Genomic DNA, 20,622 nt, shown 5'->3' with positions numbered 1-20,622 from the left:
AGAGAAACCATGTTGAGTATATTTTCTGGCAAAAAAGAAAATCTATCAACCAATCAGGCAAATAAGCATTATGGATCTTTCATTCTACTTTTTAGATACTCCTGGTCCCTGTCCTTCAGTGACAGTTAAGGAAGTATCAAGAGATTCTGTGACCATTACTTGGGAAATCCCCACAATTGATGGTGGAGCTCCAGTCAACAACTACATTATTGAGAAGCGTGAAGCTGCCATGAGAGCATTCAAAACAGTAACTACCAAATGCAGCAAGACACTTTACCGAATTTCTGGACTTATAGAAGGAACCATGTACTATTTCAGAGTGTTGCCAGAAAATATTTATGGCATTGGCGAGCCTTGTGAAACATCTGATGCAGTGCTGGTCTCAGAAGTGCCTTTGGTGCCTACAAAACTGGAAGTGGTCGATGTCACCAAGTCAACTGTTTCCCTTGCCTGGGAAAAACCACTCTATGATGGTGGTAGCCGACTCACTGGATATGTTCTTGAGGCCAGCAAAGCTGGCACTGACAGATGGATGAAGGTTGTTACATTAAAACCCACAGTCCTAGAGCACACTGTTATTTCCCTAAATGAAGGTGAACAGTTCTTATTTAGAGTAAGGGCACAAAATGAGAAAGGAGTGTCAGAACCAAGAGAGATCATCACACCCGTGACTGTACAAGATCTCAGAGGTATGTACCAAATTGCCAAAAATAGCAATAATAGTAAAGTAAAATAAAGAAAACATTCAGAAATCATGACACAGTATCCTTAGAAATAATGCTTAAGAACATATGCCTCATTTCTTTCTCATAGTGTTGCCAACAATTGATCTCTCTACGATGCCTCAAAAGACCATCCATGTCCCAGCGGGCAGACCAGTAGAGCTGGTGATACCTATCGCTGGTCGTCCACCTCCTGCTGCTTCATGGTTCTTTGCTGGTTCTAAACTAAAAGAATCCGAGCGTATCACAGTTGAAACTCATACAAAAGTAGCTAAATTAACCATCCGTGAAACCACGATCAGAGATACTGGAGAATATACACTTGAATTGAAAAATGTAACTGGAACTACTTCAGAGACCATTAAAGTCATCATCCTTGGTAAGGAAATGTAGCAAAGACACATGCAAATTGTTGCTGACATTCAGTCGCCCAATTTTGATTTGAAGTGAAAATTGATTCCCTGGATTTCTTTTTCTTTCATAGACAAGCCTGGCCCACCAACTGGGCCTATCAAGGTGGATGAAATTGAAGATACTTCAGTTACCATTTCCTGGGAAGCACCTGAGTTGGATGGTGGTGCTCCATTGAGTGGTTATGTGGTAGAACAACGTGATGCCCATCGTCCAGGATGGCTGCCAGTGTCTGAATCAGTGACTAGAACGACATTTAAGTTCACCAGACTCACTGAAGGAAACGAGTATGTGTTCCGTGTGGCTGCAACCAACCGCTTCGGGATTGGCTCTTACTTGCAGTCGGAGATCATAGAATGTCGCAGCAGCATCAGTAAGTCCTTGGACTCTTCCTCCATTCTCCCCTCTTCTGATATGATTCTGAATGTTAACAAAAAGGAATCTGTTCTTAATGTGTCCTAATGTAAGTAAAAATAGGTCACAAAATTAACCCAGGTCTTTCTAAGGTTTCTAACCCCCCTTTTCTTGGAGGTTTTCAACATGGTTAGATCTTGTTTTAATGAAAGAAAGAATGAAAGAAGAAGGAAAGAAGGAAAGAAGGAAGGAAGGAAGGAAGGAAGGAAGGGAGGAAGGAAGGAAGGGAGGGAGGGAGGGAGGGAGGGAGGGGGAGAGGGAGGGAGGGAGAAAGGGAGGAAGGAAGGGAGGGAGGAGAAAAGAGGGATACATGGAAGAGAGGGAGGGAAGAAAGGAAGGACAGTCTGGCTCTGGTAAAGTGAGAGAAAGAATGCATGCTTAATAAATGTTTATAAAATATAAGAAAACAAGGAACAGTGAGAAAAGTAAAAAAAATGAAAAGTTTAGAAAAAGAGCCACAGGAGTCTTATATACCATTTAAAAAGGTAACACACTGGTACAAATATATGAGTCTTTGGTTTATTCATATTGCCAATATTGTGTCACTTTTTCTTGCTGCAGGTATTCCTGGACCTCCAGAAACATTAGAGATATTTGATGTCTCCCGTGATGGCATGACACTCACTTGGTACCCACCAGAAGACGATGGTGGCTCCCAAGTGACCGGATATATTGTGGAGCGCAAAGAAGTGAGAGCAGAACGATGGGTCCGTGTAAATAAAGTACCAGTGACGATGACACGGTACCGTTCCACTGGCCTGATTGAAGGCTTAGAATATGAACACCGTGTCACGGCCATTAACGTGAGAGGGACTGGAAAACCGGGTCGTCCTTCTAAACCCATCGTTGCCATGGATCCAATTGGTAATACATTTTGTATAAGTCAAGTTTATTGTGGTATAATTTGATATAGTAAAATTCACCCTTTCGAAATGTGTAAGTCTGTTAGGTTTTGAAAGCTATACTGTTGTATGACCACCATCACAATCAAAATGCGGAACATTTCCATCAGCTCAAAAAATGTGCTTGCATCCCTTTGTCATCAATCCCGTCCCTACTCTCGCCCCTAGGAGCTTTTGTCAAATAACTTTTATAGTCTTCTCTTGAGCCTGTTTTCCCCTCTTTAAAATGGGACTCCAGTTAAAAAATTTTAAGCAAGTTAATATTTCTGAAAGCACTTTAAAAACTGGTGATAAATGTGATATAGCAGTAGTAATTATAAATAAAGCATATACGCCGGAAAATACGGTATTTAAGACAAAGGAAAAAACAAGAGCTTTTAGTATTTTTTACCTTATAAAATGAAATTTTTACAAAACAAAAAATATTGTAATGCTAACAGTCCGTGTTTCCACACTCAGTGGATTTGTCAGGTGGCACAGTTGATTTTCAACTTTCAACAACTTTAACAAGTTTGTTGTTGTGATCTTATTCTTATTCCCAGCTCCTCCAGGAAAGCCACAAAACCCGAGAGTTACTGATACAACCAGGACGTCCGTTTCCCTGGCCTGGAGCCCTCCAGAAGACGAAGGCGGATCTAAAGTCACAGGCTACTTGATTGAAATGCAGAAAGTAGATCAACATGAATGGACCAAATGTAATACCACCCCAACCAAGATTCGGGAATATACTCTAACACACCTACCTCAGGGTGCTGAATACAGATTCCGTATCCTCGCTTGTAACGCTGGTGGACCTGGAGAGCCTGCTGAGGTACCAGGAACAGTCAAAATCACTGAAATGCTTGGTAAGACAAGTAATCACTTACTTTATTCTATAATTGCCTTAAGACTTATTTCTCCTCCCCTCCCCACTCCTACACACAAATGACAATTGCAACCTACCTTTTTTTCCAGAACATCCTGATGTGGAACTTGATGAAAGATACCAGGAGGGTCTCTTTGTAAGACAAGGTGGAGTCATCAGACTTACCATTCCAATCAAAGGAAAACCATACCCAATATGTAAATGGACCAAGGATGGCCAAGATATTAGTAAGCGTGCCATGATTGCAACCTCAGAAACACATACTGAGCTCGTCATCAAAGAGGCTGTCAGGGATGATTCTGGCTCGTACGACCTGGTTCTGGAAAACAAATGTGGCAAGAAGGCTGTTTACATCAAGGTCAAGGTGATAGGAATTCCTAACACTCCAGAAGGGCCACTTGAATATGATGACATACAAGCTCGCTCTGTAAGGGTCAGCTGGAGACCTCCTGCCGATGATGGTGGTGCCGACATCTTAGGCTACATCCTTGAGAGACGAGAAGTGCCTAAAGCCGCCTGGTATACCATTGATTCCAGAGTCCGAGGTACATCTCTGGTGGTAAAAGGCCTCAAAGAAAATGTGGAATACCATTTCCGTGTTTCAGCAGAAAATCAGTTTGGCATCAGCAAACCCTTAAAATCCGAGGAACCAGTCGTACCAAAAACACCACTAAGTAAGTGCTCTTCCAACCACAACCTTGTAAAAATTCTTTCAGTACTCTTGTTTTGAAATGAAGGCATCAGCTCACAAGATTTGTCACTATACTCTAATACACGTGTGTCTTCTACTTATAACCTTAGATCCTCCAGAGCCTCCAAGCAATCCTCCAGAAGTACTCGATGTGACCAAGAGTTCTGTCAGCCTGTCCTGGTCCCGGCCCAAAGACGATGGTGGTTCTCGAGTTACAGGCTACTACATCGAACGCAAGGAGACCTCAACTGACAAGTGGGTCAGGCACAATAAGACTCAGATAACGACCACAATGTACACCGTCACGGGGCTCGTTCCTGATGCTGAATATCAGTTCCGAGTCATAGCACAGAATGATGTTGGCCTAAGTGAGACCAGCCCTGCTTCTGAACCAATTATTTGCAAAGATCCATTTGGTAAGGAGAGGTTTTTTTGAAGGGGTTAACATCAAAGGGGCAAGCCATCTTTGGGGTTTTTCTTTTATTTCAGCAGTATAGTTAACTCTCTTTTCATTGTTTTAAACTATTTCAGATAAGCCAAGCCAACCTGGAGAACTTGAGATTCTTTCAATCTCCAGAGACAGTGTCACTCTACAGTGGGAGAAACCTGAATGTGATGGTGGCAAAGACATCCTTGGATACTGGGTTGAATACAGACAATCTGGAGACAGTGCCTGGAAGAAGAGCAATAAGGACCGCATCAAGGACAGGCAATTCACAATAGGGGGCTTGCTGGAAGCTACTGAATATGAATTCAGGGTTTTTGCTGAGAATGAGGCTGGGCTTAGCAGACCTCGAAGAACTGCTATGTCTGTAAAGACGAAACTAACATGTAAGTCGCTATTAGTTCTCTGCCTATGATTTATAAACTAAGTAACATGTTAAGGCTACTTCTTCCTCTAAACTAAGTAGATCTCCAGAAAGCTTTACTGGTGAGCAAATGTATGGAAAGAATCACTCACTTTGGCATATGCACACACAGGGAGTAGTGGATAGGTTCTATGGGAAGCCGTTCCAAGCACGTAACCCCAGTAGATGTTAGGTGCAGTGAACTGAACACAATCCTGGAACAGGATCTCCCTCGAATGCAATGGGTTGTGTTTTTTTATAGTTCCTAACAAGACTTGAAGGGTCAACAAATGTACCCAACTTCAGTGAACCTAAGTAAGGGCAAAGATACCACAGATTTATAGAGAGAATTCCTATTTCCCCAAAACTCTATACATCGTTAATGCCTCCCAATTATAAAGAGAAAAATCACTCTGCATAATGTCCTCACTGAATCCCTATTTTCCCTATGACCCCAGGAAAATCACTGCAAAGAGTTTTTTAAGAATTAGACTCATGTAAATCATGGTGTCTATTAAAGTGTTGGTCAATAACAACACTTTAAATTCCTGATATACAAGGACAAAGGATTATAGAACTAGTAGTAACAATAGGCATTAATATTATCTTTCTTATCCTTCAGCTGGAGAAGCCCCAGGAGTACGCAAAGAAATGGAGGATGTTACCACCAAATTGGGTGAAGCTGCTCAACTCTCATGCCAGATCCTTGGAAGGCCTCTTCCTGACATTAAATGGTACCGATTTGGTAAGGAGCTCATACAAAGCCGGAAGTACAAAATGTCTTCAGATGGACGCACACATACTCTGACAGTAATGACAGATGAACAAGAAGATGAAGGCGTTTACACCTGCATAGCTACCAATGAGGTTGGAGAGATAGAAACCAGTAGTAAGCTTCTCCTGCAAGCAACACCACAGTTCCATCCTGGTTACCCACTGAAAGAGAAATACTATGGTGCTGTGGGTTCAACACTTCGACTTCATGTTATGTACATTGGTCGTCCAGTACCTGCCATCACTTGGTTCCATGGCCAGAAACTTTTGCAAAACTCAGAAAACACTGCTATTGAAAACACTGAGCACTACACTCATCTCGTCATGAAGAATGTCCAGCGGAAGACTCATGCTGGGAAATACAAAGTTCAGCTCAGCAATGTTTTGGGAACAGTTGATGCCACCCTTGATGTGGAAATACAAGGTATTTTATTTTCATTCTCAGTGTTTTGTGTGTGTGTGTGTTTTTTATTTTTAAAGGAAAAAAGCTCTTGGGAGACACACTACAAAAACCACTACTATTGTATTTTCCCCCAACAGATAAACCAGACAAACCTACAGGACCCATTGTGATTGAAGCTCTATTAAAGAACTCGGTAGTGATCAGCTGGAAGCCACCAGAAGATGACGGAGGCTCCTGGATCACCAATTATGTGGTGGAGAAATGTGAGGCCAAGGAAGGGGCTGAATGGCAATTGGTGTCTTCAGCCATCTCAGTGACAACCTGCAGGATTGTGAACCTCACAGAAAATGCTGGCTACTACTTCCGGGTTTCGGCTCAGAACACTTTTGGCATCAGTAACCCTCTAGAGGTCCCCTCCGTTGTGATCATAAAGAGTCCATTTGGTGAGTACAATCTCTTGTACAACCGCTACAATCTTCACGTGGCAAAATTCTTTACAAAAAAATATCTTCACATAAAAGTCTTTGAAACAGAAATAAATTTTGGAAGGAAATAGCAAAAAATCAGGTAAAGCGCAAGAACCTTTTATCTCACTTAAATTGAACTTTTGCATATCTAAAAGGACAAATACGGCCTTGGCAAAAGTAGGTTTAGAGTTGTTTATATGGGAAATAACATAATAATTAGTAAATTATAACATAAGAATAAACTCTGTGTTTCACATACAACTATAAACTTACTTTTGCCCACCCATGTATATACCCTATCCCTTCTTTAAAAAGGAACTTTGTGTTTTGTTAGTTTCTTAGCACAAACTAACCCATTCATTTTTCTGTAATAGCTATTCTTAATAGAACTTGGAATTTATAACATTTTATTTTTTTAATCAGCTTTTAATAAAGCTGCTTGTTTCACCTCTTGACTCAAATCCTTTTTGTCTATTTGTTTTAAATAGAAAAGCCAAGTGCTCCTGGCAAGCCAACTATTTCTGCTGTCACGAAAGAGTCTTGTGTTGTGGCTTGGAAGCCACCTGCCAGTGATGGCGGTGCCAAGATTAGAAATTACTACCTTGAGAAGCGTGAGAAGAAGCAGAATAAATGGATTGCAGTGACAACAGAAGAAATCCGAGAAACTGTCTTCTCAGTGCAAAACCTTATTGAAGGTCTTGAATATGAGTTCCGTGTGAAGTGTGAAAACTTAGGTGGGGAAAGCGAATGGAGTGAAATATCAGAACCTGTCACTCCCAAATCTGATGTCCCAATTCAGGCACCACACTTTAAAGATGAACTAAGAAACCTAAACGTCAGATATCAGAGCAATGCTACTTTGGTCTGCAAAGTGACTGGCCATCCAAAACCTATTGTGAAATGGTACAGACAAGGCAAAGAAATCATTGCAGATGGATTAAAGTACAGGATTCAAGAGTTTAAGGGTGGCTACCATCAGCTCGTTATTGCAAGTGTCACGGATGACGATGCCACAGTTTACCAAGTCAGAGCTACCAACCAAGGGGGATCCGTATCTGGCACTGCCTCCTTGGAAGTGGAAGGTAAAAGCAAATTAGTAAAGTTTGGTGCTAGATGACACTATTAATTGGAGGGTGTTGTTGCACTTACATAGTGTTAGGTATTTCTAAATCATGTTCTTTTTCCTTTTTTTCCGATACAGTCCCAGCTAAGATACACTTGCCTAAAACTCTTGAGGGCATGGGAGCTGTTCATGCTCTCCGAGGTGAGGTGATCAGCATCAAGATCCCTTTCAGTGGCAAACCAGATCCCGTGATCACCTGGCAGAAAGGACAAGATCTCATCGACAATAATGGCCACTACCAAGTTATTGTCACAAGATCTTTCACATCACTTGTTTTCCCCAATGGAGTGGAGAGAAAAGATGCTGGTTTCTATGTGGTCTGTGCTAAAAACAGGTTTGGAATTGATCAGAAGACAGTTGAACTGGATGTGGCTGATGTTCCTGACCCACCCAGAGGAGTCAAAGTTAGTGACGTCTCACGAGATTCTGTCAACTTAACCTGGACTGAGCCAGCTACTGACGGTGGCAGCAAAATCACCAACTACATTATTGAAAAATGTGCAACGACTGCAGAAAGATGGCTCCGTGTAGGACAGGCCCGAGAAACACGTTATACCGTGATCAACTTATTTGGAAAAACAAGTTACCAGTTCCGTGTAATAGCTGAAAATAAATTTGGCCTGAGCAAGCCTTCTGAGCCTTCAGAACCAACTGTAACCAAAGAAGATAAGACCAGAGCTATGAACTATGATGAAGAGGTAGATGAAACCATGGAAGTTTCCATGACTAAAGCATCTCATTCTTCAACCAAGGAACTCTATGAGAAATATATGATTGCTGAAGATCTTGGGCGTGGTCAGTTTGGAATCGTCCACCGTTGTGTTGAAACATCCTCAAAAAAGACATACATGGCTAAATTTGTGAAAGTCAAAGGGACTGATCAGGTTTTGGTAAAGAAGGAAATTTCCATTCTAAATATTGCTAGGCACCGAAACATCTTATATCTCCATGAATCATTTGAAAGCATGGAAGAATTAGTTATGATCTTTGAGTTCATATCAGGACTTGACATATTTGAACGCATTAATACCAGTGCTTTTGAACTTACTGAAAGAGAAATTGTAAGTTATGTTCGCCAGGTCTGCGAAGCTCTTGAGTTCTTACATAGTCAGAGTATTGGACACTTTGACATTAGACCAGAAAATATCATTTACCAAACAAGACGAAGCTCCATCATTAAAATCATAGAATTTGGTCAAGCCCGTCAGCTGAAGCCAGGAGACAACTTCAGGCTTCTGTTCACTGCCCCTGAATACTATGCACCTGAAGTCCACCAGCATGATGTTGTCAGCACCGCCACAGACATGTGGTCACTTGGAACACTGGTGTATGTGCTGTTGAGTGGTATCAATCCATTCCTGGCTGAAACTAACCAACAGATGATTGAGAACATCAGGAATGCTGAATATACTTTTGATGAGGAGGCATTCAAAGAGATCAGCCTCGAAGCCATGGATTTTGTTGACCGGCTGTTAGTGAAAGAGAGAAAATCGCGCATGACAGCATCTGAAGCGCTCCAGCACCCATGGCTGAAGCAGAAGATAGAAAGAGTCAGTACTAAAGTTATCAGAACATTAAAACACCGGCGGTACTACCACACTCTGATCAAGAAAGACCTCAACATGGTTGTGTCAGCAGCCCGAATCTCCTGTGGTGGTGCAATTCGATCTCAGAAGGGAGTGAGTGTTGCTAAAGTTAAAGTGGCATCCATTGAAATTGGCCCGATTTCTGGGCAGATAATGCATGCAGTTGGCGAAGAAGGAGGATATGTCAAGTATGTCTGCAAAATTGAAAATTATGACCAGTCTACCCAAGTGACCTGGTACTTTGGTGTCAGACAGCTGGAGAACAGTGAGAAATACGAAATCACCTATGAAGATGGAGTGGCAACCATGTACGTCAAAGACATTACCAAATTCGACGATGGTACCTACAGATGCAAAGTAGTCAATGACTACGGTGAAGACAGTTCTTATGCAGAGCTGTTTGTTAAAGGTGTGAGAGAAGTTTATGACTATTACTTCCGTAGAACCATGAAGAAAATGAAGCGCAGAACAGATACCATGAGACTCCTGGAAAGGCCACCAGAGTTTACCCTGCCTCTCTATAACAAGACAGCTTATGTGGGTGAAAACGTCCGATTTGGAGTAACTATTACTGTCCACCCAGAGCCTCGTGTAACATGGTACAAATCAGGTCAGAAAATCAAACCAGGTGATGATGATAGGAAATACACATTTGAGTCTGACAAGGGTCTTTACCAATTAACAATCAACAGTGTGACAACAGATGATGATGCTGAATATACTATTGTGGCAAGAAACAAATACGGTGAGGACAGCTGTAAAGCAAAACTGACTGTAACCCCACACCCACCTCCAGCAGATACAACCTTAAGACCCATGTTCAAAAGGCTACTGGCAAACGCAGAATGCCAAGAAGGCCAGAGTGTCAGCTTTGAGATCAGAGTTTCTGGCATCCCCCCGCCAACATTAAAATGGGAGAAAGATGGTCAGCCACTGTCCCTTGGGCCTACCATTGAAATTATCCACGAAGGCTTGGATTATTATGCTTTGCACATCCGGGATACTTTGCCTGAAGACACTGGTTATTACAGGGTCACGGCCACAAACACAGCTGGATCCACCAGCTGCCAGGCTCACTTACAAGTGGAGCGCTTGCGGTACGTCAAACAAGAATTCAAGAGTAAAGAGGAGCGTGAAAGACACGTACAGAAGCAAATTGACAAGACAATAAGAATGGCTGAAATTCTCTCTGGAACGGAAAGTGTGCCGCTGACACAGGTGGCCCAAGAGGCTCTGAGAGAAGCTGCTATCCTCTACAAACCAGCTGTAAGCACCAAGACCGTGAAGGGGGAGTTCCGACTTGAGACAGAAGAAAAGAAGGAGGAGAGAAAACTCCGTATGCCCTATGAAGTACCAGAGCCACGCATGCACAAGCGGACCGTCATAGAAGAAGATCAACGCATTAAACAGTTTGTGCCTATGTCTGACATGAAATGGTACAAAAAGATCCGTGATCAATATGAAATGCCTGGGAAAATTGACAGAGTTGTACAGAAAAGACAAAAGCGCATCCGCCTTTCGAGATGGGAACAGTTCTACGTGACGCCTCTTCCACGCTTTACGGATCAATACAAACCCAGATGGCGCATTCCCAAACTGACCCAAGATGACCTTGAAACGGTGAGGCCAGCCCGCCGGCGCACACCTTCTCCGGACTACGCCTTCTATTACAGACCGAGAAGACGTTCCCTTGGTGACATCTCAGATGAAGAATTACTCCTTCCCATTGACGACTACTTGGCGATGAAAAGAACGGAGGAAGAGAGGCTGCGTCTTGAAGAGGAGCTTGAATTAGGTTTTTCAGCTTCACCCCCAAGCCGGAGCCCGCCACGTTTTGAGCTTTCTAGTCTGCGTTACTCTTCCCCACAGGCTCACGTGAAGGTGGAAGAAACAAGAAAAGACTTCAGATACTCAACCTATCACATCCCAACCAAGGCTGACACTAGCACAAGTTACGCAGAACTGCGGGAACGGCACGCCCAGGCCTCCTACAGGCAGCCCAAGCAACGGCAGCGCATCATGGCTGAGAAGGAGGACGAAGAGCTGCTTCGTCCGGTTACAACCACCCATCGTCTCTCAGAATACAAAAGCGAGCTTGACCACATGTCAAAGGAACAAAAGTCTAGAAAGAAATCAAAGCAACAGAGAAAAGTGACAGAAATCACCGAAATTGAGGAAGAATACGAAATCACAAAACGTGCTCAGAGAGAGTCATCCTCCTCTGTGTCTAGACTTCTGAGACGACGGCGCTCCCTGTCTCCAACTTACATTGAGTTAATGAGGCCGGTGTCTGAACTGATCCGATCACACCCACAACCAGCTGAGGAATACGAAGATGACACAGAGAGAAGGTCTCCCACTCCAGAGAGAACTCGCCCACGCTCCCCCAGCCCCGTCTCTAGTGAGAGATCACTCTCAAGATTTGAGAGGTCGGCAAGATTTGATATCTTTTCCAGGTATGAGTCCATGAAGGCAGCTTTAAAGACTCAGAAGACATCAGAAAGGAAGTATGAAGTTTTGAGTCAGCAGCCTTTTACGCTGGACCATGCCCCTCGAATCACACTGAGGATGCGCTCCCACAGGGTACCCTGTGGCCAGAATACCCGGTTTATCCTAAACGTTCAGTCCAAGCCAACTGCCGAGGTTAAATGGTACCATAATGGTGTAGAACTCCAAGAGAGCAGTAAGATTCATTACACCAACACGAGTGGGGTCCTGACCCTGGAAATTCTAGACTGTCATATTGATGACAGCGGGACATACCGCGCCGTGTGCACCAACTACAAAGGTGAAGCTTCTGACTACGCGACCTTGGATGTCACAGGTGGGGATTATACCACCTACGCTTCCCGGCGCAGAGATGAGGACGTCCCCCGGTCCCTTTTCCCTGACCTGACAAAAACAGAGGCATATGCGGTTTCATCGTTCAAGAAAACATCTGAGATGGAAGCCTCTTCTTCAGTCAGGGAAATGAAGTCGCAGATGACAGAGACAAGGGAAAGTCTCTCATCGTATGAACACCACGCATCTGCCGAAATGAAAAGGGCTGCAATAGAAGAAAAGTCGCTGGAAGAAAAATCCACACACAGAAAGATCAAGTCCACTTTGGAAGCGAGAATCCTAACCAAGCCAAGGTCCATAACTGTCTCTGAGGGAGAGTCTGCAAGGTTTTCTTGCGACACAGATGGTGAGCCAGTACCAACTGTGACCTGGCTGCGTGGAGGACAAGTGATCAGTACTTCCACCCGCCACCAAGTGACCACCACAAAATACAAGTCCACCTTTGAGATCTCTTCAGTCCAGGCTTCTGATGAGGGCAACTACAGCGTGGTGGTAGAAAACAGTGAAGGGAGGCAAGAAGCACAGTTTACTCTGACTATTCAGAAGGCCAGAGTTACTGAAAAGGCTGTGACTTCGCCACCGAAGGTCAAATCCCCAGAGCCTCAGGTGAAATCCCCAGAAGGAGTTAAATCTCCAAAACGAGTGAAATCCCCAGAACTGGTAACTTCTCCCCCAAAAGCCGTATCACCCACGGAGAAAAAACCCACAGCAACAGAGAAAGTTGGGCAGCTACCAGTCTCTGCCCCACCCAAGATATCTCAGTCCCTGAAAGCAGAAGCTGTTAAAGACATCGCAAAGCTGACCTGTGCCGTCGAAAGTAGTGTATTATGTGCAAAAGAGGTCACCTGGTATAAAGATGGCAAGAAACTGAAGGAAAATGGGCATTTCCAGTTTCATTATTCAGCAGATGGTACCTACGAGCTCAAAATCCATAACCTCACTGAATCTGATTGTGGAGAATACGTTTGTGAGATTTCTGGGGAAGGTGGAACTTCCAAAACTAACTTACAATTCATGGGACAAACCTTTAAGAGCATCCATGAGCAGGTGTCGAGCATATCAGAAACTAAGAAATCAGCTCAGAAAACTGCTGAGTCAACAGTGCAGAAAACTGCTGAGGCAACAGAAATCAAGAAATCAGCTCAGAAAACTGCTGAGTCAACAGAAACCAAGGTATCAGCTCAGAAAACTGCTGAGTCAACAGAAACCAAGTCAACAGAAACCAAGGTATCAGCTCAGAAAACTGCTGAGTCAACAGAAACCAAGGTATCAGCTCAGAAAACTGCTGAGTCAACAGAAACCAAGTCAACAGAAACCAAGGTATCAGCTCAGAAAACTGCTGAGTCAACAGAAACCAAGGTATCAGCTCAGAAAACTGCTGAGTCAACAGAAACCAAGGTATCAGCTCAGAAAACTGCTGAGTCAACAGAAACCAAGGTATCAGCTCAGAAAACTGCTGAGTCAACAGAAGCCAAGGTATCAGCTCAGAAAACTGCTGAGGCAATAGAAACCAAGAAAACTGAAACAAAAGCTCCTGAGCCAATATCCTCAAAGCCAGTAATTGTTACTGGGCTGCAGGATACAACTGTTTCTTCAGACAGCATCGCTAAATTTTCCATTAAAGTTACTGGAGAACCCCAACCAACTGTCATCTGGACAAAGGATGGAAAGGTAACCAGTTCTTAAATGACCTTAATTTTATCTTCTAAATAACTAACCTTTTCCCTCATCCCCATCTCCCAAATAAAGTTGAAAATTAAATCACTTTTTAAAACTCAAACCACTTGCATTCTACAGGCTATTACACAGGGAGGTAAATATAAACTCTCTGAAGACAAAGGAGGATTCCTCTTAGAAATTCTTAAGACTGACACTTCTGACAGTGGGCTTTACACTTGTACAGTAACGAACTCAGCTGGATCTGTGTCCTCGAGCTGCAAATTAACCATAAAAGGTAGGTTGGCTTTTGTTCTCACCAACATTTTTCAGAAAACAATATTAAAGTAACATTTCTAAACACTCCCTCATGCACACAAACCCACCCATGAGAAAGTATTAAAACTGTTTTCCAATTCCAGAATACCATTTGTACACAAATGTAGAAATACACATATTTGAAGTTAGCATATACTTTTATATTCACACAAAAAAGTACATATTAAGCCCTGGCCAGTGTGGCACAGTTGGGTGTTGGTCGTGCCATGCACCAAAATGTTGCTGGTTTGATTCCCAGTTGAGGCACATGCCCGGGTTGATGGCTTAATTCCCGGTAGGGGACGTGCAGGAGGCAGCTGATTGATGTTTTGCTCTCACATGGATGTTTTTCTCTTTCTCTCCCTCTGCCTTCCTCTCTCTCAAAATCAATAAATATTAATATTAAGAATATTTATATTAATATATTAATATTAAAATATTAATTTATAAAAGTACATATTAAGTACCTAACTGTGTGTGGTATTAAATAAGACTAGTGGCCCAGTGCACAAAATTTGTGTGGGGGAGAGGGGTTTCCTCAGCCCAGCCTGTACCCTCTCCAATCGGGGACCCCTTGGGGGATGTCCATAAACTGGAAGTCAGACATCCCTCTCACAATCTGGGACCGCTGGCTCCTAAGAAACTCACCTGTCTGCCTGCCTGATTGCCCCTAACCCCTCTGCCTGCCTGCCTGATCACCCCTAACTGCCTCTGCCTGCCTGCCTGATCACCCCTAACTGCCTCTGCCTGCCTGCCTGATCGCCCCTAACTGCCCTCCTTTGCCGGCCTAATCTCGCACCCAACTGCTCTCCCCTGCCAGCCTGATCTCACTCCCAACTGTCTCTGCCTGCCTGATCACCCCTAACTGCCCTCCCCTGCCAGCCTGATCTCGCCCAGTCTCTGTCTCTCTTTGTTTTTCTCAGCAGTCCTCTAGGCCTCCCTGCCTCCCTGTGTCCCTCTTCCTCTTTTCCGGCTGGGAGGGGGTGGGGCCAGTGGGGGCCACTCCACCCTCTGCCCGCCCTCTCTTCCATCCAGGCCTCTTCAGGCCCAGTCTGTTTTGTTTCCTCATTCTGAGAGAGGCTCCGAGAGCGAGCTGGGAGGGTGGGAAAGAAAGGGAGAAAAGGCTGTGAGCTGGTGGGCGCTGTGTATGTCTGTGTGTGTGTGCGTGTGTGTGTGTGTGTGTGTGTGTGTGTGTGTGTGTGGTTGTGAGTGTGAGTGCCGGCCCCGCCTCCCCCATCCCTGTCTCCACTGCCACAAGTCCCCACCCACCAGAGCCTGCTGTGCACGCAGCCTGGGCATTAGGTCGAGTGTCCGGTCGTTGCGGATGTGACGGACCCAGGGTTTTTATATATTAGGATTCCATAGGGCCAGCCCCTACTCCCAGGCATGTTTAGGAAGAAAGTCAAGTGAATTTACAAAATGGTACTTCTTCCTTAAACCTTCACTTTTGCTAAGTTAATGAAAGAGCTACATCAGTTTTCCTCATTAAAATCACTTTGCTGTGTCATCTCAGTCATCTAAAACATAATTCATTTTTTTATTAATCAAAACACACACATCTCCCAAATTCTTTGGCTATTCTTTGCAAGACTTTTTTTCCCCTTAAGTCATAAAAATCATCTTCAGTTTAGTTTAAAGAATGATTACACTGATTTCAAAAGTCAAGCATGGCAGTTTGCCACGATTGGCACTGAGAGAGAATCAGGTATTACCTACCCTGCACACAGAAGCCAGCATCTGCTTCCTCTGTAATCGTTCACTTGCAGCATGTACAGGAGTGAAGGGTTGGGCCTCTTTCCGATTCAGTTTGCCTCACAGAGGTTTCTTTTTTAGCCGGAAAAGACACTGAGGCACAGAAAGTATCTACACAAAAGACTTCCGAAACTACCTCCCAGAAGGCAGCTGTCCAAGAGGAAATTTCCCAGAAAGCCTTAATTTCTGAAGAAATCAAGAAGTCAGAGGTGAAATCTCAAGAAAAGTTAGCCCTCATGGAGGAAGCGTCAAAGGTTACAATTTCTGAAAAAGTCAAGAAGTCAGAAGCAGCCTCCCTGGAAAAATCCATTGTTCATGAAGAAGTCACTAAAGCGTCCCAGGCGATGGAAGAAATCAGCACTCAAGTTGAAATTAAAGCCTTTTCTAGTCAGATGAGCATAACCGATGGTCAGAAAGTGACTTTAAAAGCCAACATGGCTGGTGCCACTGATGTGAAATGGGTGCTAAATGGAGTAGAGCTCACTAACTCCGAGGAGTACAGATACGGCGTCTCGGGCAGCGATCAGACCCTAACCATCAAGCAAGCCAGTCACAAACACCAAGGAATCCTCACCTGCATTGGCAAAACCAGTCAAGGAATCGTCAAGTGTCAGTACGACTTGAGCCTGAGCAAAGAACTCTCAGATGCTCCGGCCTTCATCTCACAGCCCAGATCTCAGAATGTTAACGAAGGACAAAGTGTTCTCTTTTCTTGTGAAATCAGTGGTGAGCCCTCTCCTGAAATTGAATGGTTTAAAAACAACCTGCCCGTAAGTTTAATTATGAATTTATTATTGAAGAAAATTTTAAACACTACATATACTCCTGAAAAGGTCAAAGAAACACTTTTTTTTTTCTTCTTTTTAGGTTTCTGTTTCTTCAAATATCAGCGTCAGTCGCTCCAGAAATGTATATTCTCTTGAAATCCGAAATGCGTCAGTAAGTGACAGTGGGAAGTACACCATTAAGGCCAAAAATTTCCGTGGCCAGTGTTCAGCCACTGCTTCCTTAACAGTCCTTCGTAAGTATATCTTTGCCATTTTCTTTATTTCTGTAAGGCCTTTATGTGTTTTATTAAAAAAAAATTATTTTTTTTTTTGCCTTTGTTTTCTGATCACAGCAGACTCAGGAGCCTCATTAAATTCCATAGGTAAGAGGCACAGGCCTCCTGTGTGGATTCATTCTTCCCATCAGTTTCTTTACAGCTCAACAGAAACTTCCAAGGCAAAGCTACCAACTGCCCTGTGACATTTCTTTTCAGAATGCGCAACATATAAATTATTTTCTATATGACTAATCATTTTCCTCCTAGTGATTCTAGTACCTGCATGTAATGCGATGGTAGAAACAGAAGGATTCATTTCTTGGAGACACTGGGCTAGCTCTTGACAAATGTATGTATGTATGTATTTGCTTAAGCTTCCACAGCACATTGTTCGGGTTCCGTTTCTGTGTACAGTGTTTAAGTTTGCCATTTCTGTAAGTCAATGTCAGATGTCACAACTTAACCAGATGTCATTGATGTTCACCGTATCTGCTATGGTCCACAGCTCTAGTTGAAGAACCTCCCAGAGAGGTAGTATTGAAGACAAGTGATGACACGAGCTTGCAAGGAAGCTTCTCGTCTCAGTCAGTCCAAATGTCTGCGTCTAAGCAGGAGGCCTCCTTCAGCAGTTTCAGCAGCAGCAGTGCTAGCAGCATGACTGAAATGAAATTTGCAAGCATGTCTGCCCAAAGCATGTCCTCCATGCAAGAGTCCTTTGTAGGAATGAGTTCCAGCAGTTTTATGGGACAATCTAGTATGACACAACTGGCGAGCTCGAGTAGTAAAATGCTTAAAGCAGGCGTAAGAGGTGAGCAATCAAATTACTGGTAGAGGTTGACAAGCCTAGTAGCACTGTGTAGTCTTTAGTTCATACAATTCAGTAGAAAGCAAATGGAAATTTTTTTTCTGTGATTCTAAAATGTTTTTGTTGTTGTTGTTCCATAAAGGCATTCCACCTAAAATTGAAGCTCTTCCCTCTGACATCAGCATTGATGAGGGCAAAGTTCTAACAGTAGCCTGTGCTTTTACTGGCGAGCCTACCCCAGAAATAACGTGGTCGTGTGGTGGAAGAGAAATCCAAAATGAAGACCAGGGGAGATTCCACATTGAAAACACAGAGGACCTGACCACTCTGATCATCATGGACGTACAGAAACAAGACGGTGGACTTTATACCCTGAGCTTAGGGAATGAATTTGGATGTGACTCTGCTACTGTGAATATAAATATTCGATCCATTTAAGAGGGCCGGTGCTCTCATCCTCCTTAACCTTTCACAAACAACTCACATGGACTAATCTTTCTGATCTGTAAATATTAAGGAAAAAAAAAAGTAGTTTTGTATCAACCTAAATGAGTCAAAGTTCAAAATATGCATTTCAACCTTTTCTAATTGTTGACCTAAGAATATTACGCATTTTCTAGTGACATGTACATACTGTATATAGCCGGATTAACGGTTATAAAGTTTTGTACCATTATTTTATGACATTTTACAATGTAACTTGTGAAACTAACTGTTGGTAGGAGAAAGTTTCTTGTGGAACGAATACCCTGCTCAACACTTAATCTTTGTGCCTCAACATAACGTTGATGTCTAAGTATGCCTCAGTGGGTTGAGCAATTCCCCACTGAAGATGTCTTATCCACCTGAAAGATAATGCTGTGCACATCACCTGGCATGTGCACCAAGACCTACTTGAATCAGAAATGTAAGGCATTGGTGATGTTTGCATTTACCCTCCTGTAAGCAACACTTGAACGTCTTACATTTTCTCTGATGATGTCACACTCAGAATTATCATGACCTAAATATTACCAGAGCAAAGTGCAACGGCCAGCACTTTGTTCGCTCATTTTACACTGTCTCTGACCATAGAGAGTGCCTGGGTCGCTTGGAAAAGTACCATCGCCTGGCCATCCCCTCATTTCACCAAGCTGGTCAGGTGTTCCTATGTCGGAGCAGTGCCAACTCTTGGAGGTCCCGGGGTGCAGCCAATGCCTTCGTGTGGTAGCTCTAAATTTAAATTACCCTGAGAAACTGGGGCAGCTAAGCAAAGAGCCACAGCAAAAAGTTAACAACAAGGACAAAAACAAAACAAAGCTGTCGTTAAACTAAAAACAACATTACTCATTGCCCCAAATGTCAATCTGATGTAGTTCTTTTCATGCAAGTATAAATTCGATTGTTAGTTATAATTGTTGGACCTCCTGGAGATAGTAAGAACAAAATAAAAGCAAGCTATCTGCACCTCAAAACGTGTGGTTGGTTGTTTTCTGTGAAATTCTGGGGTTGGGGAGGTATGTGCCTTCATCAGATAAAGCAACTCAAGTTCAAAGTAGCCCCATGTTCATAAGTTCGTGAAAGCAACTATTTAAATTATCGTGCTGAATATATTCAACAATTTTTAAAGCATAGATATGATTTTCATGGATAATTTTATCCTCAAAAGTTAACAAAACTCCCCTAAAAATAATAGATGAAATCTTCTACACTTATCAAGAAAATTATTTTTATGGGAGCTGATTCAACTAAATCTATCAAAGATATTAAACAGCTACAATATTTGGTGCTAGACACCACAGAGAATAACACACAGATAAGCAAGATGATACTGACCTTGTCCCTCAAGGAGTGTAGTGAAGAGAAAATGACAACTTCAAGGAAAATGATTAATTGTGCACCTGACACTGACTATTGCAGCTCTGAACTGAGATAAAACAAATAAAAGCCCTCAAAGCTAAAGAACTGGTTTTAAATGCTATAGAATCATGCTTTTTAAAACAATTGATCTATATATTTGATAGTAAAATATCTAGTGCCCAAAATATCTGTATTTATCCACTTCAGTTAGATCATTGTCATTGTAAACCTTTGAAGTTGATTCCTTGCCCAAATTACCTAATTAGCACAAGTTACGAATGTAAATACAAGTACAATTACTTCTAAATGTAAGTGCAAGTGGCCAAAGCTGACGCCTGAAGCAAACGTACTGTCAATTTTAATTCTCCAAAATAAGATCCTGGGTCTTCATTCATTTACTCAGCAAGTATTGTCTTAAGTCAGGGTCCCTAAAAGCAGAGCCCAGAGCAAGGACTCTTGTATAAGGAATGCTGGAGGCGCTGCTGCCAGAAAAAGGGGAGTGAGGGGGGCAGGGCAGAGGAGAAAGGGAAGCCTCAGCAGCAGCGGCAGCCCAACCCCACAGGGAGCCTAAATGATACCAGAGCTAGTTCTGTTTTGGAACGGGGGGGGGGGGGGGGGTGAGTAGCCTCGTTGGACCCCCTTCTCTGCCAGTTGGTGGCTGCAGGCTGTGTGCTGGGGTAGGGGGTGGGGGTGGGGGAATAACCTCCCAGCTGAGGGGGACCTTTGGGCAGAGCAATCTCTGCAGGCTGGGGCACTAAACTGTACTCCAGAAACCCGGTCGGGTACACAGAACCTAGGGCCGTGGTCGGCAAACCGCGGCTCGCGAGCCACATGCGGCTCTTTGGCCCCTTGAGTGTGGCTCTTCCACAAAATACCACGGCCTGGGCGAGTCTATTTTGAAGAAGTGGCGTTAGAAGAAGTTTAAGTTTAAAAAATTTGGCTCTCAAAAGAAATTTCAATCGTTGTACTGTTGATATTTGGCTCTGTTGACTAATGAGTTTGCCGACCACTGGCCTAGGGGAATCTGAGCGGTACCACAGCACCCACTACACCCACTACAACTTGAAATGCCTATTCTTAACCTAAATGAGAGGTTCCTGAGGATGATCCCCAGCAGGACATGCTAATATTTAAACAAGGCCTACGCCGCCCGCTGAGAT

The 20,622-nt window shown here is 43.3% G+C and overlaps 1 protein-coding gene across 1 annotated transcript in view; it reads left to right on the top strand.

Moving 5' to 3' along the window:
* The window catches only part of TTN (titin), a 281,117-nt gene extending 262,048 nt beyond the window's left edge, over window positions 1-19,069 (top strand). Inside the window, exons 297-314 of the mRNA XM_054723165.1 lie at window positions 96-689; window positions 814-1,101; window positions 1,207-1,506; window positions 2,109-2,411; window positions 2,992-3,294; window positions 3,404-3,988; window positions 4,116-4,421; window positions 4,537-4,836; window positions 5,476-6,051; window positions 6,168-6,473; window positions 6,986-7,579; window positions 7,699-13,148; window positions 13,548-13,718; window positions 13,845-14,001; window positions 15,855-16,543; window positions 16,641-16,794; window positions 17,324-17,626; window positions 17,766-19,069. Coding sequence (XP_054579140.1) covers window positions 96-689; window positions 814-1,101; window positions 1,207-1,506; window positions 2,109-2,411; window positions 2,992-3,294; window positions 3,404-3,988; window positions 4,116-4,421; window positions 4,537-4,836; window positions 5,476-6,051; window positions 6,168-6,473; window positions 6,986-7,579; window positions 7,699-13,148; window positions 13,548-13,718; window positions 13,845-14,001; window positions 15,855-16,543; window positions 16,641-16,794; window positions 17,324-17,626; window positions 17,766-18,061 — 11,675 coding nt within the window. The 3' untranslated portion in view covers window positions 18,062-19,069. The remainder of the gene's footprint in view (window positions 1-95; window positions 690-813; window positions 1,102-1,206; window positions 1,507-2,108; window positions 2,412-2,991; window positions 3,295-3,403; window positions 3,989-4,115; window positions 4,422-4,536; window positions 4,837-5,475; window positions 6,052-6,167; window positions 6,474-6,985; window positions 7,580-7,698; window positions 13,149-13,547; window positions 13,719-13,844; window positions 14,002-15,854; window positions 16,544-16,640; window positions 16,795-17,323; window positions 17,627-17,765) is intronic.
* Window positions 19,070-20,622: the final 1,553 nt, after the last annotated feature.

Source organism: Eptesicus fuscus, chromosome 11 (assembly GCF_027574615.1).
Source record: "Eptesicus fuscus isolate TK198812 chromosome 11, DD_ASM_mEF_20220401, whole genome shotgun sequence".
Classification (NCBI taxonomy): domain Eukaryota; kingdom Metazoa; phylum Chordata; class Mammalia; order Chiroptera; family Vespertilionidae; genus Eptesicus; species Eptesicus fuscus.
Note: the sequence above shows the minus strand (reverse complement) of the source record. Positions and strands in the feature narration are given on the sequence as shown.